This window comes from Lepidochelys kempii, chromosome 23 (assembly GCF_965140265.1).
Source record: "Lepidochelys kempii isolate rLepKem1 chromosome 23, rLepKem1.hap2, whole genome shotgun sequence".
NCBI classification, from domain to species: Eukaryota; Metazoa; Chordata; order Testudines; family Cheloniidae; genus Lepidochelys; species Lepidochelys kempii.
The window spans coordinates 12664585-12686612 of record NC_133278.1 but is presented as its reverse complement, the minus strand read 5'-3'; the positions used below and the strand labels follow the sequence as shown (position 1 = coordinate 12686612).

The following is a 22028-nucleotide window of genomic DNA, read 5'->3' as shown; positions in this document are numbered from 1 at the left end:
TTTCACCTCTAGCTTTGCAACTCACAAGGGTCCTCCCCCCTTTAACTAATGGGGGATCCAGAGCACTGGACTCCCCCCTGCCCAATGCTCCTCATTCCTGACCCACAGCCCCGGCTAGCCCGACCCTGGGCTCTCCCCTGCTCCCGCCCCTCACTCCTGACCCGCAGCCCCTTCCTAGCCTGGCCCTGGGCTCCCCCCAGCTCTGCCAGTACCCCTCACTCCCGACCCGCAGCCCCCTGCTGGCCCGGCCCAGTGACTGAATGAAGGGCACGGCCCAGAGGCCTCATGCTCTTGCTTTATTGCATAGGTCTAAATCACTTCAACACAGGGATGAGACGTGGGAACAGCGATGGCAGCTGCAGCGCACACGGGATTAACAGAGGGCCTGACACCAGCTGCCCCCCCCCTTCGCAAGGCACCCCGGGGGGAGTCAGAGCTGCCCCCCCCCACACACACACCACTGCATTGCTGGACAGCAGGGAAAATTAGTTAATGGAGCTGATAGGGAAAAAGGTCAGATACTGGGGTAGATGGGCCCATGGGCATGGGGCAGATAAACAGAGGGTCAGATACTCAGGTAGAGGGGCCCACAAGGCTGATCTGGCCCAGGAGGGACAGGGCAGGGGGGATACCAGGGTAGATGGGCCCAGGGATCTGATCACTTTCAGCTCATTCTAGTTTCCTGCTCACATCAAAGTTATGGGTGGGGGGGGGGGGGAAAGCTGTTAGAAGGACACACAGGACAGACAGATAGGCTCCCCTCCAGCGGCACAGGAGGCCTGGCTGTCCCCATTCACAGAACACAGAGGTTTTAGTGCAAAGAAAGCTCCAGGCTGCGTCTTGGCAGGGCCCTGCCGGGCTCCAGTGCGCCTGGCCCACCACTGCCCTCACCCACTAGACTTCACTCCCCCCCAGCATCAGGGGAAGAACCCAGGAGTCTTGACTCCCCCCCCACACACACACACTAACCCAGTAGACCCCACTCCCATCCCAAAGTTTTAACTACTGCTCGGGTAGGGGAGTGGGGTCTAGTGGTCAGAGCCAGGGGGGGAGGGGCTGGGAGCCACAACTCATGGGTTCTATCCTGGTTTTGCAGCAACTGGTCTGCAAAGCCACTTCCCCCCACTGCCCTGGGTGTACTGGGAATGTCTTGCCTGCAGCCCCACCTCCAGCCCCTAGGGGGAGACATGGGGTACTGCACACACTCAGACACCTGCCAGCCCATCCCACTCCCCCCTGGTGGTTGGAAGCACCAGCCGCATGGCTCTCCCCCACAGGTACCGCCTCCCCCCAGTGGCAGGCGGTGGGAACGCGCCCCGGTTCTGACGCCCTAGCGCCCCCTGGCTACATGATAGGATGGGAATGAAAAAGGACCATGCTCAGCACCTCCCATTCCCGTTCCTTTCTCTCCTGTGACCCCCACATGGTAGGAAACACCCCCGCCCCTGCCCCGGGGAGGGTCACGCCTCTGCGTTACATTCATTCAGTGGATGATACCAGGATCAAAGGAATAAATAGGCAGCTTTAGACAGGAGCCAGGCAGGGGCAACAGCTTGGCACCCGCTGCACCCCCTGACCCCAGGAGGGAGGGCAGCACCCCGCCAGCCATCTCCTGCTACCTCCTGAAACAAGCCGGCCGGAGAGGAGGCTGGGGCCCCTCTCTCCGCGCCCAGCCAGGGGCATTAGCCGCTGGCGATCTTGAGGCGATTGACGCCGGTGATGAGTCTGGCGAGGCCCTGGTGCACCTGGCCCTGGATGGGGCCATACTCCACCCGCTCACCGTCCACGGTCAGGATGCCCTTGCGGGTGAGGGGCTCCAGGCGGAAGGCCCGGACGGGCACGTGGACGAGGTGGGGACACTCCTGCTCAAAGTGGCTGCCCTTCTCCATGGCCAGGAAGAGGCGGATCAGGGCGGCGCGGGAGATGCCGGCTTTGATGAAGCAGAGGTGGATGAGCCCGTCGTCGAAGCGGGCAAAGGGGGCGGTGAAGAGGTCAGCCCCCAGGTGGCTCTGGTAAATGGCCAGCACCAGCACAAAGTTGTCCTCCACTGTCATCCAGGAGCCGGGCACCGGCTGCCCCAGCGGCACCAGCAGCTCGTCTGGGGGGCCGCCCACCCGGGCCTCGCCTGCCCCGCCGGCCAGCAGCTCCCCTGGCCCAGGTTCGAAGGAGAAGCTGGGCGGGGGCAGGACGGAGGCGGAGGAGGGGGGCGGGGAGCCGGGCGAGGGGCAGGGCACGGGGGCTGGCTCGGCCCCCCGGAAGGCGTGGCGCTCCTCGCACAGCCCCATGTCGGACAGGGCACGATGCAGGGGCAGGCGCTGCAGGGGCAGGTGGCCGTTGGGGGCCACGGTGATGCTGCGGGAGATGGGCCGGTGGGCGGTGGCATCGGTGGCAGGCAGGTAGGAGAGGCGCCCGCGGTAGGTGTGCATGGAGGCCAGGCGCACCAGGGTGCCCAGCGTGAACCGGGCGGCACCCATGTGCCGGTACTTCTCACTCTCGATGTCCACGTCCGAGACGAAGCCCCAGGCCACGCTGAGGCAGGAGAAGCAGCGGGCGCCCGAGGCCATGGTGATGGCCACCAGGTCCAGTGGAGCCACGGCTGCATGGCACAGCAGCAGGGTGCAGTTCAGCAGCAGCTCCAGGCCCAGTACCTGCTCCAGCCTGCTGGGGGGCAGGGTTGGGGGTGAGCCGCCCAGCCAGGGGATGCAGTCCTCCAGCAAAGCACACCCCCCCCACACCGCCCCTTGCTAGGGGAGGGAGCCGCTCACCCCCAGCCCCCATGGGAAGAGCAGGTTGGGCAGGAAGTGCGGGATAGGAGTCTCCCCCCCACTCTCCACAACCCGCATCTGCTCCCCATGCACCCCCCCATCCCACCCACATACACACACCCCGGCCCCCACTCCCTTTCCTGACCTGGGTATAGAACCCAGGAGTCCTGGCTCTCACCCCCCGACCACTAGACCCGCCCTCCCAACCCAGAGCCAGGGAGAGAACCCAGGCATCCTGGTTCCCAGTCCCCCCCGCTAGCACTGCCTTTACCCTGCGTTACAGTTGATGGCTCCAGCTAAGGCGTTCCCCGAACCACTCGGTAAAATCCCAACTGGCATCTTGATCGCCTCCTCCCAGTCATGGCGCTCCATCAGCCCATTGAGAACCTGCCCGGCAGAGAGGTGAACTGCTGTGGAGGCTAGTGGTGAGAGCAGGTCAGGCTGGCAGCCAAGACTCCTGGGTTCTCCCCCTGGCTCTGGGAGGGGAGCAGGGTCTAGTACAGAGGTGGGCAAACTACGGCCTGCAGGCAACATCTGGCCCGCAGGACCGTCCTGCCCAGCCCCTGAGCTCCTGGCCCAGGAGGCTTGCCCCCAGCCCCTCCCCTGCTTTGCCCCCTTCCGTGCGGGCAGCGCTCTGGACAGCTGGGCTGCGCGCTCATGCAGGGTAGTGCATTTGGCTCCAGCCAGGAGGCGCAGCTCCCAGACATGTTGCTCTGAGCGGCATGGTAAGGGGGCCAGGGCTGGGGGTCTGGATAAGGAGCAAGGGGTCCTGGGGGACAGTCAGGGGATGGGGAGCAAGGGGGGGTTGGACAAGGGGTGGAGGTCCCAGGAGGGGGCGGTCAGGGGGCAGGAATGGGAGGGGGCGGATAAGGGGTGGGGGCCAGGCCATTTCTGGAGGCACGGCCTTCCCTACCCGGCCCTCCATACAGTTTCACACCCCAATGTGGCCCTCAGGCCAAAAAGTTTGCCCACCCCGGTCTAATAGAGCAGGGTCCTGGGAGCCAGGACTCCTGGGTTCTCTCCTTGTCTCTGGGAGGGGAGTGGGGTCAGATCTGCAGCAGGGGAGGGTGCCAGGGATGTTGAGGCCGTTGGGGGGGGCGGGGGTGTTACCTCATATAGGAGCCCATCCCCCGAGATGGCGACGATCCCATCCCATTCTGCCAGGTTGATGCCCTTCACCAGCTCCCGGGCGTGGTTAGGCCTCTCTGGGAGCAGAGGAGAGACGGGGCACCAGACATGCAGCCCTCCCCCACCAACCCGTCTCCCTGCCCCTTCCCCCTGCCAGCCCTTCCCCCTCCCCCCCAGGCCCTTCCCCCTCCCCCCCCATCCCATTGCCCTACCCCCCAGGCCCTTCCCCTCCCCCACCCCCATACCATCTCCCTGCCCCCATACTGTCTCCCCTCCCCCCCCCAACTCATCTCCCCTGCCCCCCAGACCGCAGGCCCTTCCCTAACTCATTGCCCCTGCCCCCTCAGGCTGCAGGCCCTTCTCTCTCCCACCCCCGGTCCCCCCCTCACCTGTCTGGATCAAGTTAAAGCTGATGTCCGCCTCCGTGATCATGGGCAGCACGTGGGTCTGGCACCACTGGAGGGCCAGGCCCCTGCCCCCGAACGGGTTCAGCAGCAGAAGCAGCCGGCGCGGGCGCGGCAGGAGGCTGGGAGCGATCTCTGAAAGGAGAGAGCGGGGACAGCAGGTCAGTGGAACCCTGCCTGGCACCGCAATGCGGCTGCCTCTGGGGTGGGGCGCGGGAGCTGGGTATGTCTTACGGACTCCCAAGTCGTGCTCACTCGTGGCCCTGTGCAGTCCCTGAGGGGAACCCCTTTCAGTGCGACAGCCCTTCTCGGGGGTCCACTCTCTCGGGGGTTAGGCCCCTCCACCTCCTGGAACTGCACCTCTCCGAGCCTTAGCACGCCTGTCTGACCCCCGGGGCCTCCACTCCCAGAGGGAATAATGCCCCCCTGTTCCCTAGCCCGGAGCGACTCTCAGCCAGCGTAACAGGAGGGTTTATTGAGCGTCTGAACCCAGCATAGGAAACTCTCATATGGGGAGTCCTCATCCGGCGCTGAGATGCGGCTGCCTCTGGGGTGGGGCGCGGGGGCTGGGATTACAGGGCTGCTAATGGAATGCTGAACTGCTGAGCCACCAGATGCCCACGGGTATCACACACCTCGCCGGAACTAACCTCCCCCCTGGCAGCACATTAAAGGCTGACAGAAGATCCAGCCGGGCGAGGGAAGCCCTGTACTCTGTCCAGATCTGATACGGACGCCTGCCGTGCTAGCAGCCCCGCCGCTTCCTGTACACAGGGTACACGCGCCGGGCTGCCAAGAGCGAGCCAGAGGGGGGACATGGAAACACCAAAGTAATAAATGCTGCAGCCAGGAAGCATTTAAAAAAAACCAACACACTTACACACACAGAGGCCACAGGCTCCAATCACCCGGTCTCACCTCAAAGCCCCTGAATCTCTCATCTTCGCTAGCCCACCCATTGGCAAAGCTCCCCAAGGAGAGGGGCAATCTGCAAGGTGCTCCTTCCGTTCCGAGCCAATCAGTACATGCTTTGACTTCCCTGAAGCCTGTTGCTAGGCTGACCAGATAAGGGTGCTGCCGATTTTTGGGGCCTACTTTATGCCGCGGAGAACCGTGCCTTATGGAACAGCAGGTGTCCAGCAGAGAGCTCAAGGAGCAGGGGGAAAGGCTGTCGGCTTCAGAAGAGCTCTGCATGCATTGGCTGGCAACTTGAAAACACCAGAGCCAGACTGGGCGTTGGGTGCATGGCAGTTACAATTAAAGCCAGACTTAACTTTGTTCAAACAGCAAACCCCAGCAATGGGGAGGGTAGCTGGCCAAACCTGAAAAACCAGAAACCAGCTTAGCAGCTGTTTGGACATGGCAGGACAAATCGTTGCCATGAAACCTTGGAGGCAAGGAGAGAAATCTCCCAGGTGAAAGGGTCAAACTCCAAACGCCAAAGCCTGACAGCCTAAACGCACAAGTTGCGGAAAATTCATATCCCAAGAGACGACACACTTCCAGCCCAAGGCACATGCTTTAATAAATGCATAAAATATGGACATTTTGCAGCAGTTTGCCACACCCACGTGGTCTGAGCAGGGACTCGTATGATAGACGATCCAGATGAGACATCGTTCTGGGATTGATCACGTGTGATGCCAAAGAGCCTGCCTGGAGAGCAAAACTGAACATTCGTGGCAAGACTTACAATCGCCTTTGACCCCAACCAGAGCCTAAGTCACCTCACGCAGTCGTGACTTGCCCTGGAGGGCAGCCCGGGCCGGCTCATCGCAGAACCGACTTACGGAGACGACAGCTTTGCGTTCAGAGCGCACAGGATCAAAGACCTTCTCGGTCACAGCCACAACAGGAAGAACATGGAGGATTTGACATTAGATGTTGGAAAGGAGATCCGGTAGAAAACAACAGGCCACAATTCACCGCAGCGGGATTTCAGTCATTTTGGTCACATCACCAGTAGCCCACCTTTCTTGCAAGCAAATGGAGAGGCTGAGGAAATCAGAGAGCCAAGAAAAATCCCACAGCAGGGAAGACCCATCCTTCGCTCTTCTGACTTACAGATCGACACCGATAGTGGCTCCCGGCCACAGTCCTGCACAGCTCCGGATGGCACGACAACTCAGAGCTCCGGATCCGGCTTTGGAAAAGAATCTATGAAGGGAGTCGGCCAAGTCGGACACAAAGGCTGAAAGAGCCTATGGACACTTCTAGGCCAGACGTCACTCAGTCAGAGAGCCGCCAAGTCTAGAACCGGGCGATCACATTCGCAACGGAGAAAAAGGATGGCAAACTCCAGCTGTCGAGCACCCTGACCACACGCAATCAACACGTCTCCAGTGCGTTCATCGGGAGGAACGAGCCACAGAGCAAACCCCCACAGGTGGCGGACACAAAGCGAGGCACCAACCGCTGAAGGACGCCAGGCCGACCACAGCCAGGCGGTGCGGCTAACGGCCAGCCAGGCAGCCGAGCTGCAACACGGTCGGGTCATGTAATGAGAAACCCAGGACGATTCAGAGACACAGACTGATCCGCCCTGAGCTTCCGAGCCAGCGTGACAGTGGCAGGAGGGTGGAATGTGGCAGCTCGTTATACAGGGACCCATTGCGCAGCACTGGGATGCGACCCCTCTGGGGTGGGACACAGGGGCTGGTTATACATGGACCCCTCGCCTGGCACGGAGATGCAGCCCCTCTGGCATGGGGCACAGGAAGAGTGCCCTCTACTGAGCCGCCGACCCCACTCCAGGCTGCATAGCTGGGGCCAGCACAGACTGCCAAGGGAGAGTGCCCAGCCCTATTCCATGCAGCCAGGGCACCCCTTCCCTTACCACAAGGCCCGGCAGGGTGAGGGAAGTAGATAATGAAGCCCAGAGGATGTGCAGGGAGGAAAGATTAACCCAGAACCACCACCACACATACTGCAGAAGGAATGCTGGGGCATGCAAACACTCATCTATTTCCTAGCATCTGCCAACTGGGGGCTGGGAGCCAGGACTCCTGGGTTCTCTCCCTGGCTCTGGGAGGGGAGTGTGATCTAGTGGTTGGAAGCAGGTGGATGCTCCTCACTCCAAGTCAAAAGTTCCCCAGACGGAGACGGCTGCACTTTACACCCAGGGCTGATAGTGTGGCAGGTTCTGCAAGGTCCCTGGCCCAGAGAGGCAGAGCTGATATCCCCACATACACCCAATGCCCGCATGCCCCACAACCAACCAGCCCCACTCACACACTTCCCCCCCCTCCGCTGCACCCATGCACACCCATGCCCCAGCCCCCCCACTCCATCCCTAGGCACCCCCTGGAGCCAACCACCATGCCAGCAAGCCCCCATCCATGGCATCTGCCCTCCCCCAGCCCAGATCTGCCTTCAGGCCTCCCCAATCCCTCAGCAGGTGCAGAGAGGTGGGGAGCCACTGCCCAAGGCAACCCTGAGCCCCCGCAGGAGGGATCCTGACCCCCGGGGTTCGGGAGGCTTCTTGAGGGCCCCTGATGTGGTAGGGGTTAGACCAAAGGTGGGGGGGGAAGAAATTGGGGTCCCAAGGGGAGCCTGTGGGGGGCGGAGAACAAAGAATCCGACAGCCCCACCTTCAAGACAATCCATCGATCTTTGGCCAGGCTGCCGGAGACAAATAAGTCCAGCCTGGCCCTGCCCCTGGATCCCGGCCCAGGACAAGGAAAGGATGGGGCCGCGCCCAGCCTTAGATCCCTGAACCTAGGCGTCACAATCCAGGCCCCAAGCACTGGGTCCCCAGCCCCACCTGCGGGCACAAACAATCCAGATAGCCTGTCTCCCAGCTGCCCCATACTCTAGGGGCTGGACCCCTCTCCCAGGGCCGGGGAGAGAACCCAGGCATCCTGCTGCCCAGCTCTCCGCCTCTCCCCGCTCTAACCACCAGACCCTCCCTTCCCTCCCAGGGCCAGGGAGAGAACCCAGACGTCCGGGCCCCCATCCTGGTGCCTGTAACCCCCCCCTCACCCCCACAGGCTGTTCCGCAGGCAAAGCCAGAAGGGGCTGGCAGAGCAGGGGGCCCCTCTTCACTGGGTCTGGTTTCAGGGATCTCCAGCAGCTGAGATCACGGAGCCATCGCTGGCTGCAGCCTCCTGTCCCGGGCACACATTCAGGGCCGGGGCAGTGAAACATCTAAGGGGGGGCTGACGTCCTATCTCTGGGCGCCGGACGGAACCATCCCTGGGTCTCCGCAACAGCATCTGTTTTGTTATTGTTACGGCGGGTCAAACTGGAGAGAACTTAGTCTCGGGTTCCGGGACGCCTGGGTTCTCTCCCCAGCTCTGGGAGGGGAGTGGGGTGTAGTGGCTAGAGCAGGGGGGGCCTGGGAGCCAGGACTCCTGGGTTCTATTTATAGCTCTGGGAGTGCGGTCTAGTGGGTTAGGGCAACAGGGGTGGGGACTGGGAGCCAGGACGCCTGGGTTCTCACCCCAGCTCTGGGAGGGAAGCAGGGCAGACAGCATAGGGGCAGCCTTACCTGTTTCGCTGGAGACGGGGATGCCCAGCACCAGGCACTTGATGGCAGCCGCCCATTTCTCCGCCACCGCTTGGTTCCTCTCATAGTCGTCAGCCCCATCCACCTGGAAGGTCCGTGCCGCCCTCTGCCGCCCGCGCCCCAACCCCACTGCCACCTTCCTCTTCTTCAGCGGGTAGGCATAGACCGAGAAGTATGCCGCCCGGTCGGTCGGCGCCCGACTGCGCAGCGTGTGGCAGCCCACCACCTCGGCCAGGGGCACCACAGTGCGCTGGTCCGTCTCTGGCTTGGGCACCAGCCGCTGGATGTGCAGTGCCATCTGGGTCAGGCTGAGGGCGTAGCGGGAGCCCTTGGAAGGGTACGCCCCAAACTCCCCGTGCAGCAGCGTCTCCACGCCCTCGCCATAGGGGCCCAGGGCGAGGTTCATCTTCCCGGCGGTGTCGTGGCCCACCTGGCCTAAGCTGCACCTCAGGTGGGTCCTTCCAGCACCATCAACTCTCCTCTAGGTCCCTACCCCACCCCGTCCCACCTAAACCCAAACCAAACAGCCACTAGAACATGGGTGGGGTGGATTGGCACCAGGCCAGGGAACAACTAACCCACCAGGAGAAATTTCCAGACCCGAACCCCAGTCTGTTCTGCTGCCTCTGGCCCGCCTGGACTCCAGCGGGATCTTCACGCCCTGTGACGCCCCATCCCCAAGGGGAGCACCCCGGGGCAGGAATCTTGGGGAATCTCAAGCAGCCAAGGAATGAGAGCCAGCCTGACTAAGCGGCTCAGCAGGGGGAAGGGCCCGCAGGGATCCAGAAGCCGGCTTTAGCCTTTCCCCTCCCCAGGGGCCAAGCAGGGAGGGGGGAGCTGAGTTGGGTCCAGCCCTCTCCCCCCTCCCCGATGTCTGCGTTCACCCGGGGGTGGGGAGCCCAGCTAGGCAGGAGGAAGCCAGGAGTCGCTGGGATTTTCAAAGACACTTCCAAAGTTTCTTGCCACCCCCGCCCAGGAATAGGGCCTGGGGAAATGGGGGGGTTGGAACCGATCCAGACCCTGCTCGGACCCCCCAGCTAGGGACGCAGGCAGGGAGCAGCCTGGCCGGGAAATGGGTCCCCCGGCAAGGCTGCCACCTGCCACCATCCCCCTGCCCCCGGCAGCAGGTGCTGGTGCTGGTGCTTCCCCTTCCCCTTCCCCCTCTTCCCTCTGTGCCCCCTGCCCCCGGACTCTGCCTCCCTCCCTCCCTCCAGGAAGTGCTTCCAGCAGGCGCTAGCCGGCCCCATAAATGGAGGGAGGGGCTGGATCCAGCCAATCACAGAACTGTCCCCTTCCCGTCCCACCAATCAGGACGTTCGACCCCCACCCCCCCACCCCCGGGCCAGGCGGCGGCCATCTTTGTGGTGGGCAGCACCAGCCCCACAGGATTCGCCTTCCCTCCGAAAGCTCTTGTGACGGCCATCTTTGTTGTGGGCGGAAAGAACTCGCTCCACCCTCCTCCCTGCGATTCAATGGCATGTGACGGCCATTTTGAGTGTGGGCAAGGGAGATAGCGTCCCTCTCTGTATGAACGGACGGAGTGGGGCTGCCATCTTTGTTCTGGGAACTAGGCCCTGCCTTTATTCCCAGCCCTCCCATAGAAATCAGACGGGCAAGACGGCCATCTTGGATGTGGGCAAAGGAAATTGCTTCACCCTCCATAACAGCTAACGCATATGGCGGCCATATTTAGTAGGGGAAATGCAGAGCTGGACTCCCATTGTGCTAGGCGCTGCACATTATTTATTAGGGGTATTGTGGTAACACCTAGGACCCTCTTGTGCGAGGCACTGTACATTATTATTTCTACCAGGTGTTAATAGAGTGCCACCCAAGAGCTCACAATCTAAGCACCCACAGCGGTTTAAGTTTATTATAAGTAACAAATTAATAATGATTCTATTCTTATTGATTATTTGCATTTGCTAATACTTAAATGCTTCAATCAGACTCTATTTATTATTTTTAATAATGAGACACACACTCTTCTTCTAGGTTTCAGAGTAGCAGCTGTGTTAATCTGTATTCTTTCCATATTGGTAGATAGATTTTTTGTCCCACTTGTGTGGTAACCAATTCCTCCCCTCCTCCTACCCCCCCAGATTCAAATGTACAAGTAACTGCGTATTAATGGCAACTAGGGAGACTTGAAAATGAACGGACGGAAGAAGGTTTCCATTGGAAAATGCTGATCTGGTAACATCAAAATGCAGGCATGTGTCAATGTCTTCAGCAGCAAGCGTTTCCTTTCAATATGGGCCAAAGGTTTCCTTTCGGCTGCTTCCTTTGGACTTTGATGCTCTCCGTGATAAGGCAACACAATAGAAAGTTTTAAAGGTGTCCATGAGGCCGAAAGGAAGCAACTTGAATTATTTCGCCCAAACAGGTGAGATTTCCACTTGAGGGAGGAAACGAAATTGCAACACATCAGAATTCCCCGTGGATCTGAGACACAGTCACTCTGGTCTAGCCTAGTGTCCAAACTAGTCTAGTCCGGCTAGTCTAGTCTGTCCAGTCACCAAATTCGGATCCGTTCTGCTCTATTCCAGTCCAGTGACCATGTTATATTGTGCTCCAGTTAACTCCAGTAGCCAATTCTGTTCTGCTCCAGTCTCCCCTGCCTAGTCTAGCCCCCATCTCTGTGAGAACTCCTCCTCCCTCACCCGACCCGACCCGACCCGACCCGCGGGCTGGACTCCATAAACTCTATCAGCTGCTCTCTCATAACTCGGAGTCCTCCAGCACCATTGAGCCCGCCGGCCGGAGCGTCGCACGTCTGGCCGCGGTGGGGCTCTGCCTGCCGCCGCGCTGCCATAGAGTGGAGCGCCCGCTCCCATCAGCCCCCGCGCAGCCCCGCCTCCTTCCTTCCCGGGCCGAGCCGCCGCTGACGCCGTCATGGTAAGACCCGGGGCCGCGGGGGAATCCGCTGCCATCCGCCGGGAGGGGGGCGCCGAGCCCGGGCCTGGGCCTGCGGGGGGCTGAGGCGGGGCCCCGGAGGGCCGGATCGCCCTGAATGGACGGGGGGGGGGCCTCCGTCGGCGGGGCCTCCCCGCGCACATGCCGGGGGGCAGAAAGCTGGGGGGGCTCCTGGCTGGGGGGGCATGTGAGATGGGGGGGGTACCCTGTGCGGGGAGGGAGACGGGGGGCACTCAGTGGGGGGGGGGAGGGATAGCTCAGTGGTTTGAGCATTGGCCTGCTAAACCCAGGGTTGTGAGTTCAATCCTTGAGGGAGCCATTTAGGGATATGGGGCAAAAATTGGGGATCGGTCCTGCTTTGAGCAGGGGGTTGGACTAGAGACCTCCCGAGGTCCCTTCCAAGCCTGATATTCTGTTCTATGATTGGGGGGTGGAGGAGGATATGTGGGGCAGCCAGCACGGGTGGGGGGCTCCCAGTGGGGGGGGGGGTGGAGGAGGGTCTGCAGGGCACCTAGCAGGGGTGGGGGGCACCCTGTGCAGAGGCTGGGAAGGGAGGCACCCCATAAGGGGAGATGAGGGACGTGGGGCACCAAGTGGGGGTTGGGGGACCCGTGGAGCAGAAGGCATGAGGGTTACTGGGTGTGGGGGGGAGCACCCAGTGTGGGAGCAGGGCACCCAGTGGGGAAGGATACAGAGCACCCAGAGATTGAGGGCAGGGGTGACATGTAATGGTGAGGGCACGCTGGTGGGGGGTACTGTGGGGTATGTGGTCTGAGAAGGGGGTGGCACAGGTGGGTGGGCTGTTTGAGGGTAACCCTGTAAGGGGCAGGGTGAGGAGGGGAGGACCTGGGGATTGGGGGGGGCATGAGGAGCTTGGGGAGACGGGCTATGGGGGGGCTGCTGTGCACACTCTGGGTGCAGGGGGTTCTAATTTGCCTGGGAGCCGTGGCCATTGGGGTAGCAGCAGCAGGGGATGGGGTGACTTACGGGGTACTAGGTGTGTGGGAGAGTCAGGGCACGCCTCAGACCCATAGCTTGGGGTGTCCGGCGGGGAGGACACCGAGGCAGGGGCCCTGACAGCGTCTGTCCCCCCCAGGGTGTCGATATCCGACACAACAAGGACCGCAAGGTTCGCCGCACGGAGCCCAAGAGCCAGGATATCTACCTGCGCCTGCTGGTCAAGGTAACGCCCCCCTGGGGGTCTGCAGGGGGCCAGGACACCTGGGTTCTCTCCACAGCTCAGGGAGGGGAGTGGGGGCTAGTGGGGGGAGGAGCTGGGAGTGAGGACTCCTGGGTTCTATCCCCAGTTCTGCAGGGGAGGGGCTGGGAGTGAGGACTCCTGAGAGGCAGGACACCTGGGTTCTGGGACTGGCTGCTGCTGTCTAACGTGACCTGTGTAAGCACAGCCAGGAGAGCCTGTCACTGCCTCAGTTTCCCCATGGTGTCCATTGGGGGGGGCGGCAAGGGCTCCCCCTGATGGCCGTGTCCCCCCCAGCTGTACCGCTTCCTGGCGCGCCGCACCAGCTCCCGCTTCAACAAGGTCGTCCTGAAACGCCTCTTCATGAGCCGCACCAACCGCCCGCCACTCGCCCTCTCCCGCATGGTAAGTGGGGACGGGGGGACCCACGGCCCCCTGCTCGCCCGGCCCTACCTGTGCCCCTCAACCCTACCCACAGCCCCCGCTAGACCAGCCCTACCTGTGCCCCACAGCCACCTGCTCGCCCAGCCCTGGGCTCTCCTCGGGCCCCTCATCCCAGCCCTGGGGCCACGCCCCAGCTCTGCCCGACCCGCAGTGCCCCTGTGCTGTTCCATTTGACTTGACACGTGGACTCATGGGTTCTCCTCCTGCCTGTGTCCCTGTACCCTGGAGACACTGACAGCGTGTCCTGGGAGGGCCATGTTCTGGGGTGCTGCGCTGCCCAGAGTCGGGGGATCTCACTGATCCTCTGTCCCCTTCCTCCCCCAGATCCGCAAGATGAAGCTCCCAGGGCGGGATAACAAGACGGCCGTGGTGGTGGGAACCATCACCGACGACATCCGCATCCACAACATCCCTAAGCTGAAGGTGAAGCCGGGTGCTGCGGGGTCCCCACCCCAACGGGTTGGGAGCCAGGACTCCTGGGTTCTCTCCGGGCTCTGGAGGGGAGTGGGGGCTAGTGGGGGGGGGGCAGCACCGGGGCCGTCACTGACCCATCTCTCCTGGCAGGTCTGTGCCCTGCGGGTGACCCAAGGAGCCCGCAGTCGCATCCTGAAGGCGGGGGGTCAGATCATGACCTTTGACCAGCTAGCCATGGCAGCCCCCAAGGGCCAGGGCACTGTGCTGCTCTCAGGTGAGTCCCCCCACGCCCTCTGCTGGGCCGGGCACTGGCCCTGCCCCACACAACCTGCAACAGGCAGCTGGGGCCAGCTGGGCTGCAGGGATGGGACTCAGCAGGGGGCGCTGTCCCCGGGCAGCCAGTTTGAACAAGGTGGGGGCATTGGGGCCAGCGCTGTTAGTGCTGTTGAAATTGACCTGCCCCACCCCGGGGGGGCCACGTCCCAGCACTGGGCGAGGGGTCCCTGTATACCCAGCCCTCATGCCCCACCCCGGGGGGGCCGCGTCCCAGCACTGGGCGAGGGGTCTCTCTGTGACCAGCACCCACGCCCCACCCCAGAGCTGGCCACCCCAGCCGAAGGGCTCTACACAGAATTGGAAGGGACCTCGAGAGGGCGTCTAGTCCAGTCCCCTACATGCATGGCAGGACTAAGGATTATCTAGACCATCCCTGACAGGGGTTTGTCTGACCTGCTCTTAAAAATCCCCAGTGATGGAGATTCCACAACCTCCCTGGGCAACTTATTCTAGTGCTTAACCACTGACGGGAAGTTTTCCCTGCTGTCCAACCTAAACCGCCCTTGTTTCAATTTAAGCCCATTGCTTCTGGTCCTGTCCTCCGAGGTTAACGAGAACAATTTCTCTCCCTCTTCCTTGTAACCACCTTTTATGAACTTGAAAACTGTTATCACGTCCCCTCTGTCTTCTCTTCTCCAGACTAAACCCAATTGCTTCAATCTTCCCTTGCAGCTCATGTTTTCTAGACCTTTATTTTTGTTGCTCTTCTCCGGACTTTCTCCAGTTTCTCCACATCTTGCCTGGAATGTGGTGCCCAGAACTGGACACCATGCTCCAGCTGAGACCTAATCAGCATGGAGCAGAGCGCAAGAATCACTTCTCGTGTCTTGCTCACAACACTCCTGCTAATACAGCCCAGAAAGACGTTTGCTGTTTTTGCAACAGCGTTAGTGTTGACTCATATTTAGCTTGTGATCCACTCTGACCCCCAGATCCCTTTCCGCGGTACTCCTTCCGAGGCCGTCCTTTCCCATTCTGTATGTGTGCCACTGATGGGTCCTTCCTAAGTGGAGCGCTTTGCATTTGTCCTGATTGAATTTCATCCTGTTTACTTCAGACCATTTCTCCCGTTTGTCCAGATCATTTTGAATTTTAATCCTATCCTCCGAAGCAGCTTGGTATTGTCCACAAACTTTAGAAGTTTCCCCTCTAGGCTATTTAAATTCTTGATGAAGATAACTGAACAGAACCGGACCCAGAACTGATCCCTGCAGGACCCCACTCGTTAGGCCCTTCCAGCCTGACTGAACCACTGATAACTACTCTCTGGGGAGGGTTTTCCAACCAGTTAGGCCCCCACCTCAGGATTTCCCTAGTTTGTTGATGAGAAGGTCTGCAAGACAGTATCAAAAGCCTCACTAAAGTCGAGATATACCCTGCCCAGCCTCGGGCACAGCTGTGTGGGGGATCCTGGCGCAGAACAGGGCCCTGACCACCTGGCACATGGAGCTGCTGGCCCTGGAGCTCTGCAAAGGGCCCAGGCTGCCCCTGTGGGCTGGTGCCTGGAGAAGCCCTCCCTGCGCTGTCTCTGAGCCGGGGGGTCTGCACCCCTATGTGAGGTTGTCACTGTTGATGTAACACTGTCTCCCCCCAGGGCCCAGGAAGGGACGCGAGGTGTACCGGCACTTTGGCAAGGCCCCCGGCACCCCCCACAGTCACACCAAGTGAGTGCAAACCCCCTCCCGCTCCACTGAGCCACTGCTCTGGGTCCCGCTTCCTGGGGGTGCCTGGCCCAGCTAGGCTGAGCATGAGCCCTGGGTGGGGAGAAGTTCAGGTAATAGAAGGATATCCCCAGAGTGGATCATGTTCCTGTGTCTTGTGGGGGTCAGGCCTCCTGGGTTCTGTCCCTAGCTATGTGGGGTGGGGGTCTGGTGGTTGGGGGCCAGGACCCCCAGAGACACTAGAGCCCTGTGACCAGCCCCACTAATGTGTTGGGTCGTGTTTCAAAACAACCTGCCCCTGGAGCCGTCACTGGCTGTGTCCAGCTCCTGCGGGCACCTCGCTGTAGGGTGCTCCCTGGGCCTTCCGCCCCTGGAGAGCAGGTGGGGGTCAGCCTGTGAACTGGGCCTGAGCAGAGGGGGGGAATCCCTGGCATGGGAGGAAGCTGGGTTGGGGGAGCAGCACCCGTGGGCATCCCGCTAACCCCTCTCTCCCCTCCCCACAGGCCCTACGTGCGCTCCAAGGGGCGGAAGTTCGAGCGGGCCCGGGGCCGCCGCGCCAGCCGGGGCTACAAGAACTAACTGCGCCGGCCTGCAGCTGCCTGGGTCCAATAAAGGGGTCAGAACCATGGGCTGGTGTCTGCTCTGTTCGCTTCCGGGGCGGTGCCCTTCCTCCTGACTATCCAGAGGGCCACGTCCCAGTGCGGGGCGAGGGGCCCCCGAATACTCGGTCCCCATGCCCCACCCCACAGGGACTGCATCTCAGCACCAGGCGAGGGGTCCCTGGATATGTAGCCCCTGAGCCGCCCCAGGTTGTAATGGGGTCTGTATTAGCTCCTGTCAGTCTCCCACAGGCAGCAGCTGTGATGGTGGCAAGGGTAGGTTTTGGGGGCACCTGCCCTTCCAGGGGGGCTCAGGCTCCCTCCAAGGGCTGCCCCCTGACCTGGCTCCTCCTTGGGGCTGTGTAGGGTGAGCCCCATTATCCACATGGAGCAGTAGTGTGTCCCCCTGTCATTCCCCCCCTCCCCTGCTGAATAGGGTCTCTGAGTCAGTGGGGCAGAGGGGAGCCCAGCAATTGGGTCACTCATGCTGGGAGTGGCCAGTGCCCTGCCCCTTCAGCCAACCTCCCACCCCAGGGAAGAGCTGGGGACAGGCCATGGAGAGCCTGCCCCACCCCTGCTCTCACTCCCTAGAGCCCACTCCCAGGAGTCGTCATCCCCCCCCTGCTAAACCAACACTCCCAGAGTGAGGGGCCCAGGGCTTTCTCCATGGCAGGCTGTGGCTGTGGGGCAGGGCTGTGCCCACAGGGAGAGGGGGAGGGCTCACCTTGGGTTGCAATACCCTTTGTCCATGCCCCAGACGGGTTTTGGAGGGTGCCTTGCTCACGGATCTCTCCTCATAGTCATTACCAGGAACAAAGGGTTTATTTCCAACCAAAAAGGCGGGGGGGGGGGGGGTAGTACAAATAATCCAGGAACCCACCTGCATTGAGAACAACAGGGCTGTGGCCCTGCAGGCCTCCCCCCCCCCCCCCCCCCCCCGTTTGGCAAAGGTGGGGAATTGCCTCCCCTTCCCAGCTACCCCCCACCCCCTCAAAACGGCTAGAGCCAGGAGCAGCTGGGCAGAAGGGGGAGAAAACAAAGCCGGAAACTGAGGCAGAAAAGGTGATGCTAGAACCCAGCAGTCCCGGCTCCCAGTTTCTCTTTCTCCCTAACCCCGCCCTCCCCCTGACTGGGAGGGGAGTGTGACTAGTGGTTGGGGGCGGGCTGGGAGCTAGGACTCCTGGGTTCTATCCTTGGCGGAGCATGGTCTTTCTGTGCCTCAGTTTACCCTCGCCTGTGTGGAAGGGGGAATGATACAGCTCCAGCTGCTTCCAGTACCCAGTTACCATCCCATCGCCCTGCCTTCATGGGCTGGAATCAATGGGGGGCTTGGCCCCTCCCAGGGCTCGGGCCCACAGAGGCCAAATGTGACCAGTCTCCTTCCTCCTAGGAGCAGGATTCATCCCTCCGCCAACCATAGCCCCCTTCCTGTGCAGAGACACCCCCAGGAGGGGGCACCGTGGGGCCAAATGCTCTATCCAGGCTGCCACGCAGATCAGCTACAGCTGTGAGCAGGACCCCCTGCCCACCCCCAGTGAGCCTCCTCAGGTGCTGCACCCCCAGATCTCCCCACCAGCCACTGGCGTGGGGGGGAGAATCCAGGCCCCTATCACAGCCCTACACCTGCCAGCCACTGGGGAAGGGGGGAATCCCCAAAGCCCCACCTCCCTCACCTATGCCAGCCCCATGGGCTCATGTAGCAGGCAGGCCAGGTAGCAGCAGATGGCCCAGGCCCGCCCCGGCTGGACCCCGTGCAGGAAGCGGAAGCACAGGGCCTTGTCAGCCAGGCTGGCCAGGCTGAGCACCTGCAGGCAGGCCTCCCCCTGCTGGGCGCTGAGGGCCACGGGCCGTCCCACAGGAAGGGGGGCAACCCCGGCCCTGTTCCCCCCCTCCCCGCCCGGCAGGGCGGCACTGCAGCAGAAGGCCAGGAAGCCACTGGGGGCGGCCAGGGCACAGCCCTGCAGGGCATAGAGCTGCCGGCCCCAGCCCTCGAAGCGGAGCTGGGCGCAGTCCAGCACCACCCACGGGACGCCCCCGACCCGGGACGCCCGCTGCGGCTCAAAGCGCTCCACGCAGGCTGCACCACACCGGCACCTGGGGAGAGGGGGATGGGAGTGTCAGGCCCTGCCCTGGGGGGCGGGGGGCCCTCTGTGCCACCCCCATTCTCATGTGTGGGGACCAGCCCCTCCAGGCCACACCCCCTTCCCAGGTGGGGGGGACCACACCTCCCCCCCATTTGGGGGGCCTACCTATCCCTCTGGGCAACCCCTGCCCCTTGGGGGGGTGGGACTACCCCTCCAAGCCACGCCTCCTCTCCATGTGAGGGGTGGACCAGTCCCTCCACTATTCCGCATGCAGATACCCAGGTAGGGATAGGGGGGTTCTCCCCTGCTCCCCTCTAGGGGGCGCCAGCTCCCATCTGGTCCCAGGGCAGGGACTGACTGGCTCGGGGGCCGGGAATGAGGTACGGGGCCTTTTCCCTCTGGGGGGGCTGGCCCCCTGGGGGGGCTCACCTGGGCCAGCCCGGTCTCCATGAGCTGGGTCCAGCTGAGCCAGTAGCGGGAGACGGTGGCCTCGGAGAGCTGGAAGCGAAAGGCCAGATCCTGCAGGAGCAGCCCCAGCCGCACCAGCACCAGGAAGAGCTGGGGCTCAGGGCGCTGGAGGGGCCCGGTTCGGCCCCCCGCCGCGGCTCCCCCTCAGACAGGAAGGCCAGGAATGCGGCCAGGCGCTGGGCGCTGCCGAAGCCAGTGTAGAACCGCAGCCACTTGCTGTCGTCCCGGACGCTGGCCAGGCAGGCCCAGCCCGGCCCCCCTGCTCCTTCAGCTTCTGGCCGACGTGCAGCATCGAGCTGCGGCTCCACTCCAGCTCCTCCCGCAGCCGCCGTGTCCGGCTCTCCAGCTGGTCCCGCTCGCACCGCAGGTTCCGGTTCTCCGCCTCCAGCGCCGCGATCCGTTGGCCCAGCTCCGACGCCAGCACCCAGCACTCGCTCTCCGACCTCTCCTGCGGCACGCAGAGCCGGAGATGCAGCTGACTCTGGGGTGGGGCTGGGTATCCGGGACCCCCTCGCCCAGCGCTGGGATACAGCTGACTCTGGGATGGGGTACGGGAAGGGTGCTCCCCGCAATGATCCCCCTGCCCCCTCCTTGCAGCACAGTGCCCCCTACTGCCTCACCCCTCACCTGCAGCTCCTGGCAGTGCTCCTGGCTGGCAGCCAGGGCCTCCTGCGAGCTCTGCAGCAGCTGGCTCTGCCGATGCACCATCTCCTGCAGCTCCCGCACCATGCGGCCCAGTGCGGCCGGCTCCTGTGGGATGCCGTAGGCCGCCTGGTCGTGCTGCATGGCCGGCTGGGTCCCGCCCCAGTGCTGGGCATAGCAGGGGGATGCTCCCGTCACCTCCATCAGCTCGGCTGCCAGAACCAGGTCCCCAATGCCAGACGGGCCTTCCACTGCAGGGACAGGGCGTGGGGTCACTGGGGGAGAGAACCCAGGAGTCCTGGCTCCCAGCTCCCTGCTCTAACCACCAGACCCCACTCCTCTCCCAGAGCCAGGGAGAGAACCCAGGAGTCCTGCCCCTCTGCGGGATGGTACCTTTGTCCTCAGGTGTCTCTCCTGGCAGCCAGCAGCCCGGACGGATTCTCCTTCTTTGGGGCTCCAGCAGGCTCCTCTGGGCGCCTCGCCGAGCTCTGCCAGGCGCCTCATCCCGCACTTCATGTTCCGGCCCGTAGTGGGCGCCAGAGAGGCTGTACGGGGAGATCTTGGCAAACCAGTAAAGTGCCTGAATCACTAACGTTTGCTGCTAACAGCAGCCTCGTCAGCTGCCCATAGAGAGGCCACGCAGCGGCCTTCGCTTAACCAAGGCAGGAGGGGAGCAGGTTCCGGGGTCCTGCTACGAACATGGAAATCGCTGATATGTGTATTTTAGAAAAATAGGAATGGATCTATCAGGGCATCGAGGCACATTCATGCTAAAACCACATTTGGTTAAATTAATGATCAGAAGGAAACCTCTTGCCTGACCTTTAAAAATTGCTCGCTTAGCAAGTGTTCTTTAAGTGACATGTCATCGTATTAGTAACGTGTAAATAAGGGGGGAAAGTCTGAGTTTGTTTGTCATCGTATTACTAACGTGTAAATAAGGGGGGAAAGTTTGTTCGGGGGAGTTTCTTCAGGGACACTCCCTCTGGACGCATCTCAGGGTCCAGACAGAAGTTTGGCCGGCGGAAGCCTGTCACAGCGCCACTCGAGGGCCACACTCAGCTTCGGTAATTATCAAGGGTTGAGGGTGTTTCACTAACCTGTTGTGTAAGTGCCTGACACTAAGTAAAGTTTAGCTTTAAGTGAAAGCACTCTTGTGTTGTCCTGTTTGTGCCAGCCATCGATCGGCCGCGTCTCCCCTGACACCACCTTGCACAGAGGAAAAGTTACCAAGAACTTTGGGTTGAAAGAACGCCGGGGACAACATGGCTGGGTTCATGATACTCCTGGAGAAATTGGGGGCAATGGGGGATAGATTCACCAAGGGCAAGTCATGCCTGACCAACCTGATTGCCTTCTATGCTAAGATAACTGGCTCTGTGGATATGGGGAAAGCAGTGGACGTGATACATCTTGACTTTAACAAAGCTTTTGATGTGGTCTCACACAGTATTCTTGCCAGCAAGTTAAAGAAGTATGGGCTGGATGAATGGACGATAAGGTGGATAGAAACCTGGCTGGATCGTCCGGCTCAACAGGTAGTAATCAACGGCTCAATGTCTAGTTGGCAGCTGGTATCAAGCGGAGTGCCCCAGGGGGTCAGTTTTGGGGCTGGTTTTGTTCAACATCTTTATTAATGATCTGGATGATGGGATGAATTGCACCCTCAGCAAGTTCGTGGGTAACACTGAGGGGAGAGGTAGATAGGCTGGAGGGTAGGGATAGGATACAGAGGGACCTAGACAAATTAGAGGATTGGTCCAAAAGAAATCTGATGAGGTTCAGCGAGGACAAGTGCAGAGTCCTACACTTAGGACGGAAGAATCCCATCCACCGCTACAGACTAGGGACCGAAGAGCTTGGCAGCCGTTCTACAGAAAAGGACCTAGGGGTTATAGTGGACGAGAAGCTGGATATGAGTCAGCAGCATGCCCTTGTTGCCAAGAAGGCCAACGGCATATTGGGCTGTATTAGTAGGAGCATTGCCAGCAGATCGAGGGACGTGATTATTCCCCCTATTCGGCATTGGTGAGGCCACATCCAGTTTTGGGACCCCACTACAGAAGGGATGTGGACAAATTGGAGACAGTCCAGCGGAGGGCAACGAAAATGATCAGGGGTCTGGGGCACATGACTTACGAGGAGAGGCTGAGGGAACTGGGGTTATTTAGTCTGCAGCAGAGAAGAGCGAGGGGGAATTTGCTTGAAGCCTTCAACTCCCTGAAGGGGGGCTCCAAAGAGGATGGAGCTCGGCTGTTCTCAGTGGTGGCAGATGACAGAACAAGGAACGATGGTCTCAGGTTGCAGTGGGGGAGGTTTAGGTTGGATATTAGGGAAACCTATTTCACTAGGAGGGTGGTGAAGCACTGGAATGGGTTTCCGAGGGAGGTGGTGGAATCTCCTTCCTTCGCGGTTTTTAAGGCCCAGCTTGACAAAGCCCTGGTTGGGATGATTTAGTTGGG

General features: G+C 61.3%; 2 protein-coding genes across 3 annotated transcripts; one reads left to right on the top strand and one right to left on the bottom strand.

Annotated features, from left to right (window-relative positions):
• Positions 1 to 281: 281 nt before the first annotated feature.
• Positions 282 to 9960, bottom strand: SPHK2 (sphingosine kinase 2). Of its 2 annotated transcripts, none has more exons than XM_073322026.1 (5): positions 8787 to 9960; positions 4283 to 4432; positions 3876 to 3970; positions 3037 to 3152; positions 282 to 2661 (listed from the first exon to the last, which is right to left on the bottom strand). In XM_073322026.1, exons 1-5 carry the CDS (start codon positions 9208 to 9210, stop codon positions 1683 to 1685), a joined length of 1764 nt encoding a protein of 587 aa, XP_073178127.1. In that variant the 5' UTR covers positions 9211 to 9960; the 3' UTR covers positions 282 to 1682. The 2 variants fall into 2 exon arrangements, with proteins under 2 accessions (XP_073178127.1, XP_073178128.1); XM_073322027.1 differs by having other exon boundaries at positions 282 to 2658.
• A 1635-nt stretch (positions 9961 to 11595) lies between these two features.
• Positions 11596 to 16401, top strand: RPL18 (ribosomal protein L18). The gene is made up of 7 exons (XM_073322191.1): positions 11596 to 11702; positions 12817 to 12903; positions 13216 to 13323; positions 13687 to 13785; positions 13927 to 14050; positions 15707 to 15776; positions 16277 to 16401. Exons 1-7 carry the CDS (start codon positions 11700 to 11702, stop codon positions 16350 to 16352), a joined length of 567 nt encoding a protein of 188 aa, XP_073178292.1. The 5' UTR covers positions 11596 to 11699; the 3' UTR covers positions 16353 to 16401.
• Positions 16402 to 22028: the final 5627 nt, after the last annotated feature.